Raw genomic sequence first — 13,347 nt, forward strand, 5'->3', positions numbered from 1 at the left:
CAAATCTGCTTTAAAAACTCTCAAGTTTGAATTATGATATGAGATACAACAATCAACTTCAGCATGGCCTTTTAAAAAACCAATTTAGCATAAAAATTGCCTCTCTAAAAACATTTTTAATTGCTAAAGTATGGCCATTCTTTGCCTTCTATGTTCAACATCCATTTTAGGTTGGGTAGGTTGATTCACATTTTTTTGTTTTTTGTTTGTTTCAGTGCTCATTAAAGGTTCACTTTTCCCGTATCTTATTATTGATGTTCAGCCATGAAATTGGCATATTGGGCAGTTTGAATGCTTTCACTTCCATTTTTTATTAACCACAGGTTAATGTTGCATCCGAACCCTAAATTAATTAATTTTAACTATATTTTGTTGAAATAAGCTGTGTTCATAACCCATTGGTTGCAGTTTCAATTGTTTCAAAGAAAATTGGTTGCAGTTGTTGTGGATTTAGATGAAACAACAAGCTGTGGATAATCAAAAATGGAAGTAAAGATTAAAGAAGTAGAAGGAAGCATGTGAGCCTGAGATTTTCTATGGCTCATTCCCAACACAATAAATCAAGCTATATTTTAACATCTGAACCAGTGGAAAGGAATTAGCATAATTCAGCTGTGTGCTCTATTCATGGCAAGCCAAATTGGTTCCCAAACATGTCCATTCACCCTGTTTCACTTAAATTCTGTTTAGAATTTCAGAGCTCTTTGCTTCATATATGCAATATAAAGTGTAATGAAATTTTTTTTAGTAATGCTTATAATACATCTTGTTTATTTTTCAGTTCAGCTTCCTGGCCCGGCCCCTAATATTCGAGCATATGCAAACTCACCCACATCAATCACTATTAGTTGGGCAACACCTTTATCTGGCAATGGTGAAATCCAAAACTACAAGCTGTACTACATGGAGAAGGGAGCAGACAATGAGCAGGTATGATGCATAGCATAATATTAGCAGAACTTTAGGCTTTTTTACCTGTGGTAAGATTACTGTTTTCATTATAGTTCTCATTTCAGAATTTGGATGTTATTTTGTTGGATTTTATTAACAGACAAACAGCAGGAGAGAATACCTTTTAATATTTTGCAGCAAATGGACATGTTGCAATTGCTAGACAAATTCTAGTTTCACTTTTTGAAGTTTCACTCTTTGAAGCATTAAAGCTATTGCAGGTAAACTGAGGGTAGAATCTAAGTGTTTCTGGACTCTAATTCCATCACTCCCCAACTAGCATGAACAATAGTCACATATGATCAGTTATTATTTAGCCACCCCGAGATAAACCAATGTGATTCTCATAAACATACACTAGTTTTCTTTTACAAAAAGCATCCATTGATTTACTTAAATGCCTTACCCCTTAAGACTTTTATTGCCATTTTTCTTTAACTAGATAGCCTGCAGGTCATTTATTTCAACTAGTGTTGAGCCATGGGGGTTTGATTTTGTCAAAACACATTTAATTTTGAAAACAGCCCCCTACCCAATGAATGTCAGGACCAGAGTGTTCACATATTCAGGAAGTTCTGCCCTTACTTTCCTGATTGGCTAGAATCATGCACATGGCTAATCTAATTCAAAATAGATTTGCCCTAACTCAAAACAGATTTGTTTGCCCTTGGTGAAGAAAGCATATAGCCAAGCCTGACTGACTTCATAACATTGCTAAGCCATCATATTTGTTATGTCACTGAGGCAACAGCCGCTGGGTGAACAGTGACAGAGAATGTTTTCAAAGGTGTGGCAAACATTTCAGTCATATTTTGGATCTCAAATGCCTTGGCTCCCAAACAAATCAGCTCTCGAACGACCGAAACCCGGAAGTGAGTGTTCCGGTTTTCAAATGATTTTCAGAAGCCAAATCGGAAACCATGCCTTGGTTTTCAAGTGGTTCCAGGAGTTGAACAGACTCCCAGAACGCATTCTGTTTGAGAACCAAGGTACGGCTGCATAATATTTTTGAGAGCCATGGAGTTATCTTTGGACAGGACTCTGCACTGTGTTTTAATTGGGGGTGTGTGTGTGTGTGTGTGTGTGTGTGTGTGTGAACTGTTTAGATATTTTTAAGTAAATAATGAAAGAAAGAAAGTTATCATGGTAGCCTTTTTCAGATAGCCATCTAAACCATTCTTATATTATAGAGAATGTGCTGCAGCAAGTACTGAGCTTTCCCCACCCTCCTCACTTCTGCCTTTCACTTTCAATTTTAAGTAAACTTCAGTTTTATATTACATATGAACTCTGGGAACTACTGTTTATTTTAACCCTAGTTAGTTTACAAAGCAGGCTATCAAAGCATAGTTTGATAGCCAGCTTTGTTATCTAACTCGAGTTAGAATAAACCACAGCTCCCCTAATTTATATACGTGAAAGCTTTCACTCTGCTCATGCACAGATGGTAGAAGGAAATGTGAATCTGAGGTTCGGTGTGGCTTGTTCTTGATTATCTAACAATGATCTAGAGATTACGATGAACAGAAATGAACAAAGCATTCATAGCAGTAGTCTTTTAATCCCTGGGTGTTTTAAAAAAGATGCATCTTGGTTTACATCTTTTCAAATATAGGACATTGATGTTGGAGGTCTTTCCTATACAATCAGTGGTTTGAAAAAATACACAGAATATAGTTTTCGAGTGGTGGCCTACAATAAACATGGTCCAGGAGTTTCCACACAAGATGTTGTTGTTCGAACTCTGTCAGATGGTGAGTATCTTCTGATTACAAACAAATTGCGGACAATTTCCTAATTTAAATGGATTTTTAATTGCCAAGTTTAGTTTCTGCATTATGGTACTATACAGGAAAAAGAAACACAACAATGGCAGATTCTCCAGCTCTGGAATTACAGAGCCAACTGCTCCCACCAGCCATTGTTAGGTTACATCTTTCTTAGTGCAATCTGAATGAGTCTTGTTTGATTGACTTCTTTCTCCCACAATCAGCCAGTTGCAGACTTACCAGATGTTACCACCACCCAAGTTTTCTCTTCTCTCCATCCATGCTTTGAAGAAGACTTAGGGCGAATTCAAAATCTTGCACACCATTTTGTGGTATTATGGTTGGCCTGTTATTGGATATTTTCTTATGGGCCAAAACATTTATCTGTCACATTCAGCATTTTATTACTCATTTCTTTCTTTTAATTTTTTATAATTCTTTACTTTCTTACAATTCTTTACTTACCCATTGAGGATAAATGTTTTAAGCCAGTACACATTTTAAAGCAGCTGATTTTATTACATCATGATGTGCTGTTGCGATTTGGTTATAAGTATGATAGAAATTCTTAAATTCACTATTTGGGCTGATTTCTATGTGGCATGTCTGTTTGTAGAATTACAGCATATTGTCTGGGTTTCTGTGTGTGCAACAAAGTGATTTCACATTCTCAGAATGTTTTCATAGGATCATTGCAATACTAGTAACATGATGAGACTATATCTTATACAGTTCTCCAGTTTGCTGTACACATCTTTAGACTGCAGTTGAAATAAATATTGCTAAAGTTCTTAAGGTGCTGGGCTACTTAGCCTTCTGCAAAAAGTAAATTAAAGAATCAAATACTTCTATGAGTGACCTTACCTACACAGACTGCTGCATGATTCCCTGCCCTGGCCTAGCTGCCTTCCAGTCAGCCTCCACTGATACACAGTAATTCTGAATAGGGTGCAGCTGGATTATTCAACCATGCCCAGTGTGGCAATGCAAAATAATGCCCTGTCCTCCGAAGAGACTGTATTGCCTCTCTACATGAGTAACTGCTCTGACTGGCCTAGAACCATATCTCATGGTGTGCTTTTCTGAGGTCAAGTAAACCTTTTTGTGTGTGTGGATAAGGTAAAAGTTGACTCTGTCAAGTCTAAGAATGAAATATGCTTTCAATTTTTACTGAGGAATATTTGCTGGCTATCAGAAACTAATGTTGCTGTATTTCAGAGTATGTATCAATAGCCATTTTTGTAGACCTTAAAGAAATTGTTCTCTTTATGAAATATATATCCTTCCTGTCTAGTTGCTCACAAAATTTATATAGAATCCACAAATAGTTCCTATCCACAAATTGGTGAGACCCAGACCTTTCTGGTTCCCTGTAAGCAAACTACTGGTTCTCAGTCCATTATTGAGTGTTTACTCTCTGATGGTTATATACTGTGCAGTGCAAGGACTGGTTCATGCTGTAAAATATGTAGTCTGTTACTAAGAATCCCATAAATATGGGGAGGCAATATAGAATATCATAAATTATACATAACTTAATTCATTTATATAATTTATTTTGACACTCACTCTTGAATAACTTACTTTAATGTTTCTAGTTCCCAGTGCTGCGCCCCAAAATCTAACTCTGGAAGTGCAAAACTCCAAGGTAAGATCTCTGTTTGTTTCTGTAGATATACTTGAAGAATAGAACTAGCCCAGAACCTCTAGCACTTGTTTTCCAAGGGGACTCTCCACATGACAATTTCCCATGTATTAGCTCAATTTACAAATTATGGTTTGGATGAACAAGCAAGCATGATGGTGTGTGCACATTTTTATTCTTTTTGGCTTAGAACAAACCTTGGCTACAGTTTCTAGTTTGTTTGGAATGGCACAAACTGTGCCTGGGTTTACAGAAAATTCTAAGCCAAATCATGGCTTAGTTCTTACTAGTACAGCAGCAGCAGGACCTTGGGCAGAGTGAAGCAGATGTAATTTTCATAGTTTTACTTAGTGTTGTGTGTGAACCAGACCATAGATCTTTATCATCCTGAGTTGCCTGTTTTCCTTAGCCCAAATGCTGAGCCTATGAGCAGTAACGATTTTTTTGTTTCTATGTATCAGCTGGTTCCTTTGGTCATCTACATGTTTTGAATGTTTTGGGCAAAATTTCAGTTTGCATGCTTAACACTGGAACAGATATTGTCTGGTGTCTTCTATTCTATTCAGTGTGCAGCTGGTTAAGCAATTCTTTGCTTCAGAAACTGTGAATACAAGTATTTCCAATATTTCAGAGTATCTTTTGGAGATTATTTGGTATGGAAGAGAAATAAAATTCAGATTTGACATATACTAGTGCCTGCAAATTGTTCATGGTCTGCTACTTAATTCCTAAGATGTGAGGGTATAAAAATCAAATACTGTTCTCTGCAGTCTGAACTGCAGAGCTGCTTTGAGATACATCATTTTAATGCCTAAGGTGTTATGTAAGTTTGCACACAATATTGCAGATTACATAGAAATTGTTTCCTGAACCAGTCTAATGGAGATTGATGAAGCATGAGAATTAGCATAGTTTAATGCAAAGAACATGATTTATACTGCCTTTTAACTTCCCACAGAGCATTATGATGCATTGGCAGCCCCCTCCTGCAGGAACACACAATGGACAAATTACTGGCTATAAGATCCGTTACCGAAAAGTGACTCGCAAAAGCGATGTGACTGAGAGTATTGTTGGGACACAACTTTCACAGCTAATTGAAGGTGAGTAGGCATGCATTCTTCATCTAAAAGTAGAATCAGCTAATTACAGGTTCTTTATTCTAAGCAAGGCTATTTAGCATGTGCTTTTCATAGTAAGGATGGGCAAAGAGATCTTTTCTGAGATGTACAGCCACAGTACAATACCACTGATAAAGAGTATACTCTTTTATCAGTGGTATGTTGTTGTTACTGTTGTTGTTACTTTTAAAATCTCAGAAGAATCATAAACATATAAACAACAATAGCATAACTGTTGAAAGGGACATAATTATAATATTATAAGCATACTGTAAGATTAACCAATTTTGGTAACTAAAACCACCACCGTTTTGAAAAAAACAACCACCAGTGATGCAGGATGGATACCAACTGGGATAAATGACATGAGCACTGAAAGTGCCTTACTTGTAAGGTGTGAGATGATTCCCCATCCTGCAGCATCCTTTATTTAAGGGGTGGGGAATTGAATCTATCCAAATTCTCTCCCACCCCCCTGAACTACCTTTACCACATACCTGTCAGTCAGCTGATATTATAAAGAAGGAAGAAGCCCCCATGCTCACCAATCATGTTTGGATCTTTGGCTAGACCATCCTTCTTTGAACACCTGTTTTACGCACCAATCAATTAATAGGTAGTGGAAGTGTGCCATCAGAGAGGCTCCCTTTAACTGTTAAAGAGGATGTATGGCAAGAGGTTGCCTCAAATCAAGGATCAGGTATTAATTTTGTACTGCCTCATAAAAGGTGTGAACAGAGGCTCATATGTTGTTGTTGTTGTTTAGTCGTTCATTCGTGTCCGACTCTTCGTGACCCCATGGACCAGAGCACGCCAGGCACTTCTGTCTTCCACTGCCACCCGCAGTTTGGTCAGATTCATGTTTGTAGCTTCGAGAACACTGTCTAACCATCTCGTCCTCTGTCGTCCCCTTCTCCTTGTGCCCTCCATCTTTCCCAACATCAGGGTCTTTTCCAGTGAGTGAGGCTCATATAGCCACTTCCAAATCTCAAGTGGGGCTCTTTCTTAAACAAACCAACAAAACTGCAGAGGTAGCTTTGTCCTGTGGTTGGCTGTTGGGAAGTGCTGAGCGGATGGCTTGCAAAGCACCTTGTGCGGTGCTTCCAAAGCACCAAGAGTTGACTGCATTTTATGGAAGGCCAAAAATAATCTTGGGAATAAAGCAAAAATGGGGAACCTCCCGCCCACAAGTGTGATTAAGCCCACCTGTCCCTACCATTTGACCTACTATGCTGTTTTTATCAAGTCACTCCCATCTCTCCTATACCTGATGTCATATATGGTATTAGGTGAGGAGCAAGTAAAAGTGGGCTTTGCAGGCACCGCTGATTACCCTTGTCCTTTTGTTCACTGGTTGTCTTGGTTGCCTTGCGGTAGCTTGTGTGTTTACTGTAGTTGGTTCATTTTGCCTTTTAAACTTGTTCCTTCTTCATCTTGGGTATTAGTGGGTAGTTCCCACTTCTTCTCTTCAGCCCTGTCTTCCCAGACCCAGAAGTGGGACCTAACTGAGCTAGGAATGTCCTTCTAACCTGTGCTATCAATATGTTGATGATGCCTAGTTCTATTTCTCCTTGTCATTGGAGTTTGGTGAGACCATACAAGTTCTGGATTGGTTGGTGTCTGGCCACTGATGAGTTGGATGTGGTCCTGGTTATGGAATACTTGTTTTTGTTGGTTACTATGTTACGCATTTTTGTTTTTTTATATTGTAAATCGCCCAATGATCCTTTGCTGAAAGGTAGTATAGAAATTTAATTAATAATAATAATGCTACTCCTATAACTAGCCATTTGGCACCAACTTAACTATCTTAGATGCCAAATTAAGTTTATTTTCCTGTGCATTTAATTAGTAATTAACTGTATTTGCCATTACTCAATTTTTAGTATTTTTTTTTTCATTTGGATTTTATTGGTTGAATTGTTGTGAGCCACCTTAAACTCTTGGTTATGGAGAGGCAAATAAATAAATAGGCAAATACGTTTTTAAAAGACACATAAATTAACTCCCATTTTTCAGAAGTGAAAAATGTTCCATTAAGTAATTTAGAAAGCCCCTTCTAACAAGACTTGTTTTAACCAGTTCAGTGAAGCTGAGCTGACCTCGATGTGTCTAACCAACTTAGTCCCAGGGTAGAGTATGAAGGCACATTCAGCCATCACATTCCTGAAGCTAAGCAGGTTTGAGTCTGGTCAGTGCCTGGATGGTGACCACCCAGGAGCCACATATATGGCACCTTGAATTGCATGATGAAGAAAAGGTGGGATATAATAATGTAAGTGCTCACATACATGGAGGAGTAGCATTATTTAAAATGATGGGAATCTGGTTTATTTAAGGCAGTTGATGATGATGTGAATGGGTTGGGTATCAACTCTATTTTTTACTTGGATTAAGTACTCTTTGAAGAGGACATACAATGGGTTCCTATTCTGCAGATAAAATATGAGTAAACCCTCTGAAAACAAAGTCTTCCAATTTGCCGTAAACAAGTAGCCCACATGCTCTTTTGCTGTTGCCTTACAGGGAAGGTCAATGTAATGTGTCAATCATGTCACAAACTGACAGATAATCTGTGTCGATTGAATCAGTTGGAGTCCTACTGCAAGTATTGTTGATTTCCATGCATAGCCTCAGGTTATGCTTGAGTAGTCTAAGAGGTGAAAGGCCAAATTGTAAAACACTTAGCTTCCTAGATCTGTGTCACAGTTGAGCTAAATTATATCATTGAAAAAACTATATAGGATATTCATTTAGGCACTTACTTGGTTTCATTTTAATAAGCTATTTAACTATCAGGTTGGATGAATTGATATTTTAATTGGAAGTAATGGCATCATATTCACTGTGGGAGTTATATTTTCACAAGGCTGATTTTTTATTCATTTTTTTGTATCAGGTCTGGAACGAGGAACAGAGTACAGCTTCCGGGTGGCTGCTTTAACAGTCAATGGTACAGGACTACCTACTGATTGGGTGTCAGCAGAAACATTTGAAAGTGATCTTGATGGTATGGATATAAAGATGCACCATTAATGTTACTATTAAAAATGTGTTTTAACAGTGCATGCCCAGGGAGAAATGTGGAGATCCTCCCCCCCCCTTTTGCCAGAAATGAAAAGTATTTGCATATAGCATGGGGGTGGGGTGGAGCGGGAAGAGAGAGGGTACCATATCGCTGTTGCTGAGAAAACTAGGCTGACATGCATTTTAATTTGATTGCAGCAGATTTATTTTTTTGTATATTTACTTATTTATTTATAGGCTTATATACCACATACTAAACAAAGTATCTAGGCAGTGCACATAGCACATCCAGAAAACGGCATAGGAATACTTAGTCAACATCTGGACAAACTATACACAATAGCCAATTGTTGAGCTATACATCAGAAAAACCCTGTGTAAAGAGAAGAGTCTTGATTTGGCATTTGAAGCAAAGTGCTGATTGTGCCTGCATAATATTAACATGCATATGTTCCACAGCCTCATTTCAGACATAACTAAACACTCATAGTATCAAGGCAAATATCAAGTGGCACCTTACCTATCCAGCTGAACATAACAATTGAGCAGGTATAAATGGTGCATGGCAATCCCTTGAGTAAGCTGGTTTCAAGCTGTTCAGGGCTTCATATACCAACAGTTTTACCTTGAATTTGGCTCAATAGCCTATAGGCAGCCAGTGCAGAAAGTGGATGGAATTACACATCCCATTGAAAGTAATACAGAATGGACACACATCTATATTTGTATGTCTGTTACCCATTTACCTTCCCACTGCAGTGGTACCTATTTATCTACTCGCACTGGTATGCTTTTGAACTACTAGGTTAGCAGAAGCTGGGACAGAGCAACAGGAGCTCACCCCATTGCGCGGATTCTTATCCACCCACAATGCATTATTTTCAGTGAAACAACTGGAGGAAGACTGTTGGGAAAGTTTTGCACTGGTGAGCAATGAAGTTGCCAGTGCAGAATTACAAGACAGGCTGTTGTAGCACCTTAGCAAGTAGGGCTGTGTTCCACACTGCACTGATGGCTTTGTTTTCCTAAATGACATTTCACATTCACTATAGGATCTCTAACTGGGTTTGCTAACAGATGTGAAATATGTAAAAGACCATGGAGGGTTTCTGAAGGCCTTTTCAATTCCCCTCAAAATCAGTTTTGACCTGGAAAATATTGTACAATACACAGTGGGTACAATACAATACAATACAATACAATACAATACAATACAATACACAGCTAGCACTATCTAGCGGTCACAACAGGGGTTTTGTGCTATTTTTTCTTTCTCTGTTGAATCCTTAAATATTCAAATTGTTGAAGAAGCATAGGAACTCAACAAGCTAATAAAAAGCTTCACATTTAATGTTTAATATAGTTAAATAATGTTCTTTCTTTATTATAGAATCTCGTGTTCCAGAAGTTCCAAGTTCCCTACATGTCCGTCCACTTGTAACTAGTATTGTTGTGAGCTGGACTCCACCTGAAAACCAAAACATTGTGGTCAGAGGTTATGCTATAGGGTATGGTGTGGGTAGTCCCCATGCACAGACCATCAAAGTGGATTATAAGCAACGATATTACACTATTGAGAATTTGGGTAAGGGAAATACAGTAATACTGATGACTGCATTTTTCTTTGATATTTGATATTTTTCTGAGTAAAAGTTTAAAGGCAATGCTGACCTGTATGTGTTGAGAGTACTGACTTTCTATCACCTGATTTTGCTGCCTCCGTCCACACTAAGGGTGTCCAAAAACAATAAAAAAGCAAATATATTATAGTGCATGTTTTTAGCATTGATTAGTTATGAGGCCAGAATTAATATAGCTAAGTTTATCTGGGTCTCTTTTATGTGTAAAGGGTTCACTCTGATTTTAAAAACAACTGTGGATGTATATTTCTCTAGAACAGCAGTTCACATACAACCTGAAAGAAATAAAATACTTTCATTTTATACTCTCGTGATTCATTTTTTTTCAGTTGCCAAGTATGGCTGAAACTATTTTACCATCAATTGAAGAAATAACTAAGAATTTGTAGTATCAAATAATATTCTTTTTTCTTTTTCTTTAGATCCCAGCTCCCATTATGTAATAACTTTAAAAGCCTATAACAATGTTGGAGAAGGAATTCCGCTGTATGAGAGTGCAGTGACTAGGGCTTATACAGGTAAAAGATAATGCTTGCCTATTTTGTTGTAACTCAAAATGAGCAGCCTTGAATCTTGATATTGATGCTGCTTTAATGTATTACAGTTTGTGGTTTATTATTTTTATGTAAATAATATATTAAATCACAAACCATTTTACGTTTGGTCCAAGTCCTTGGATTTACATTATAAGAGCTCCTGTCAAACTTTAATGTTGACCAATGCACAAATTATATGCATTTGTTTTACATTGTTTTCATGCAATGTTTTAATGCAGAATTTCTCACTTTGCAATCTTCTAATCACAAATACATCCATACATGTATGCTTGTGCCTTTTGAACATCTATAGACATACATTGACATGTGATGGGTATGTTGTCCACATTACTGCAGAAAACACCAATGGAACACTGCTGTACCATCATGTATTGTGTGCACTTATTCTAACTCTCTCTAAAATACTTGTTATATTAAATAGGTATTCAGAATAATAAGTATCTAGAGTTAAACTGCTTATGAATATGCTGACTTTAGCTTTTCAGCAGAATAATCTAATAACCCCTGTGATACTTTCCACCTGTGACTAATGTCAGTTTCTAGCATGTCGCTTGGCAGAATTCATCAAAAGAAAACTTTGGGCATTTTTCTGGATCCAAATGGAGGACATTCCTCTGATAGGGATGACACTTACCCCTGGTGGTGACAGTCAGGGTCCTACAAGGCCTTCTGCCTCCACTCCAGCGGGGAGAAGTAATCTCCCTCATCAGATTGGCACTGTCTGTGGTTGGTTAAGGTTTGGGCCTGATAAGTTCTCATGGGGTGTTTTTTTTCTTGTACTGTGGCCAGTTGGCCAAATTTCTGTAAAGCAGTTTCTGGCTGTGGCGGGGTAGAATGGAGTTTTTTGCTTATCCCACCAATAAACTAGTTAGGTGGGAATATCATTTTCAGAGCAATCTGTGACTGCTCTTTCTCTGTGAACGCTTGGAAGGGGCTGTGTTTTGCAGCTTCCTACTCTTGTCTGTCTGGGCTTTCCAGCTGACCATCCCCTGATGGATTGTCCGGTTTGGTCCCACCTTTTCTGTCAGGCATTCCAGCTATTCCCGCTAGCCAGATCACTCATTCTCTGCATAATTTTGGTGGCCTCAGCCACATGCATTTTGAAGAGGTTCAGCAGTTCTTAATTGGGTCCCATTGATAAACTGTTTAGACAGGAGCGCTCAGGAGTGGGGTTTTTCCCTTCTGTTTTTTGTCATTTAATTTTTTTCTGCCCCTTGTGATCTATTCATATTTGGTGTTTTTTCCTCAGTTTTTGTAGAGGGTCTCCCTCAGTATTGGAGCTGTTGGGCTTATTGCTCCCCTTCTCTTACTCTCAGCAGAGGCAGGTTGGTGGGCACGTTTTCTCGTGGTGTGAGGGGCCCAGACCTTTTTTTATTTCTTTGATGACTTCTCCCCCCTCAGCAGCTTTGCCCCAACTTTGGGACTCTCAACATTTCTATCGTCAAGGTCTGGATCCAAGGCAGTGGGTCGGGGGGTCAGTTACTCACCAGCGGGAGCAGAGAGGGATTAGTGACATCAGATGCTCGCCCATGCCTCCTGCCTTTCCCTCTGGAGAAGAGATTCCCAGATTCCCAATGTTTTCTTTGTTGATTGCATGTTTGAGTGGGCTTGTTTAAGCTGTGGAGGTCATATCTGCCCTGCCAGTTGATCTGGGGAGGGAGATGGTACCTCCCCCTGGAGAAGGCAGAAGTTTGTCTAGGATCCTACCTGTCACCACCAGGGAGGTGTCCTTCCTATCAGAGGATTGTCCTCATCTGGATTCACAAACAAAATCCAAGGTAAGAACTCCCTTTCTTGTTGCTGAACATGTTTCCTAGATCTTAAGTGTTTTTATATTGCTGTTTTGTGAATTACTGTGAACTTGAACACAAGCAGTCCCCCCCCCCACTAATACTTTCTGGAAGATTAGCTTATCCCCATTTGATCCTAATTCTACCTTGTTCTTCCACCCTCTTTTTAGAGATGGGATGAAATAGTGCTTTAATGCAGCTAACACTGAGTATCTTAATTAGCAAACAGTGTCAAATGGATATTAAAATTTCGATTCAGTGATCTTTTACTTTTGTAGCAATCTTCTTAGGTGTTGAACTTTGCCTACTCTGCTTATGGCATGTGTTTTAGGGAGGAATCAAAATAATCACTGAAAACTTTTATGCTGGTCTTGTGTTGCCTATTAACTCTGGCTTTTCTCTCTTTTTCTCCATTTCTCACCTTTCATTTCATCGTATTACCCTGCATTTCCCCCTTTTGTTTCTATTCACATATAATGCCACCTTCTTTCTTTTTTTATTGTAATACCCTACTTTTACCCATCAATTCCCTAGACACTTCTGAGGTTGATTTATTTGTTGTTAATGCTCCGTACACTCCAGTGCCAGATCCCTCCCCCATGATGCCACCTGTGGGAGTTCAGGCTTCCATACTGAGCCATGACACCATTCGAATCACCTGGGCAGACAACTCTCTGCCAAAGAACCAGAAGGTCTCAGATGCCCGTTACTACACAGTACGCTGGAAGACGAACATTCCTGCAAACACGAAATACAAGGTAACCAAAAGGTGCAGTCCAAAGGTACTTGCCAAACCAAATTTAAAACTAACAAAAAATTCTGATCATATGTTTCTATGAGCTATCAA

General features: G+C 38.6%; 1 protein-coding gene across 16 annotated transcripts in view; it reads left to right on the top strand.

Moving 5' to 3' along the window:
• NEO1 (neogenin 1) overlaps positions 1–13,347 on the top strand; it is a 102,496-nt gene that overhangs the window by 60,859 nt on the left and 28,290 nt on the right. For 8 of the 16 annotated variants that reach the window (XM_083412965.1, XM_083412957.1, XM_083412956.1 and 5 more), the window contains exons 10-17: positions 782–930; positions 2,567–2,705; positions 4,319–4,368; positions 5,324–5,468; positions 8,386–8,496; positions 9,904–10,098; positions 10,576–10,671; positions 13,083–13,258. In XM_083412965.1, coding sequence (XP_083269091.1) covers positions 782–930; positions 2,567–2,705; positions 4,319–4,368; positions 5,324–5,468; positions 8,386–8,496; positions 9,904–10,098; positions 10,576–10,671; positions 13,083–13,258 — 1,061 coding nt within the window. Of the gene's footprint in view, positions 1–781; positions 931–2,566; positions 2,706–4,318; positions 4,369–5,323; positions 5,469–8,385; positions 8,497–9,903; positions 10,099–10,575; positions 10,672–13,034; positions 13,259–13,347 lie in introns of all 16 variants that reach the window. The other 8 variants (XM_083412961.1, XM_083412955.1, XM_083412953.1 and 5 more) reach the window with 1 other exon arrangement.

The sequence above is a fragment of the Podarcis tiliguerta genome, assembly GCF_965153285.1.
Source record: "Podarcis tiliguerta genome assembly, chromosome: 14".
Taxonomy (NCBI): Eukaryota; Metazoa; Chordata; class Lepidosauria; order Squamata; family Lacertidae; genus Podarcis; species Podarcis tiliguerta.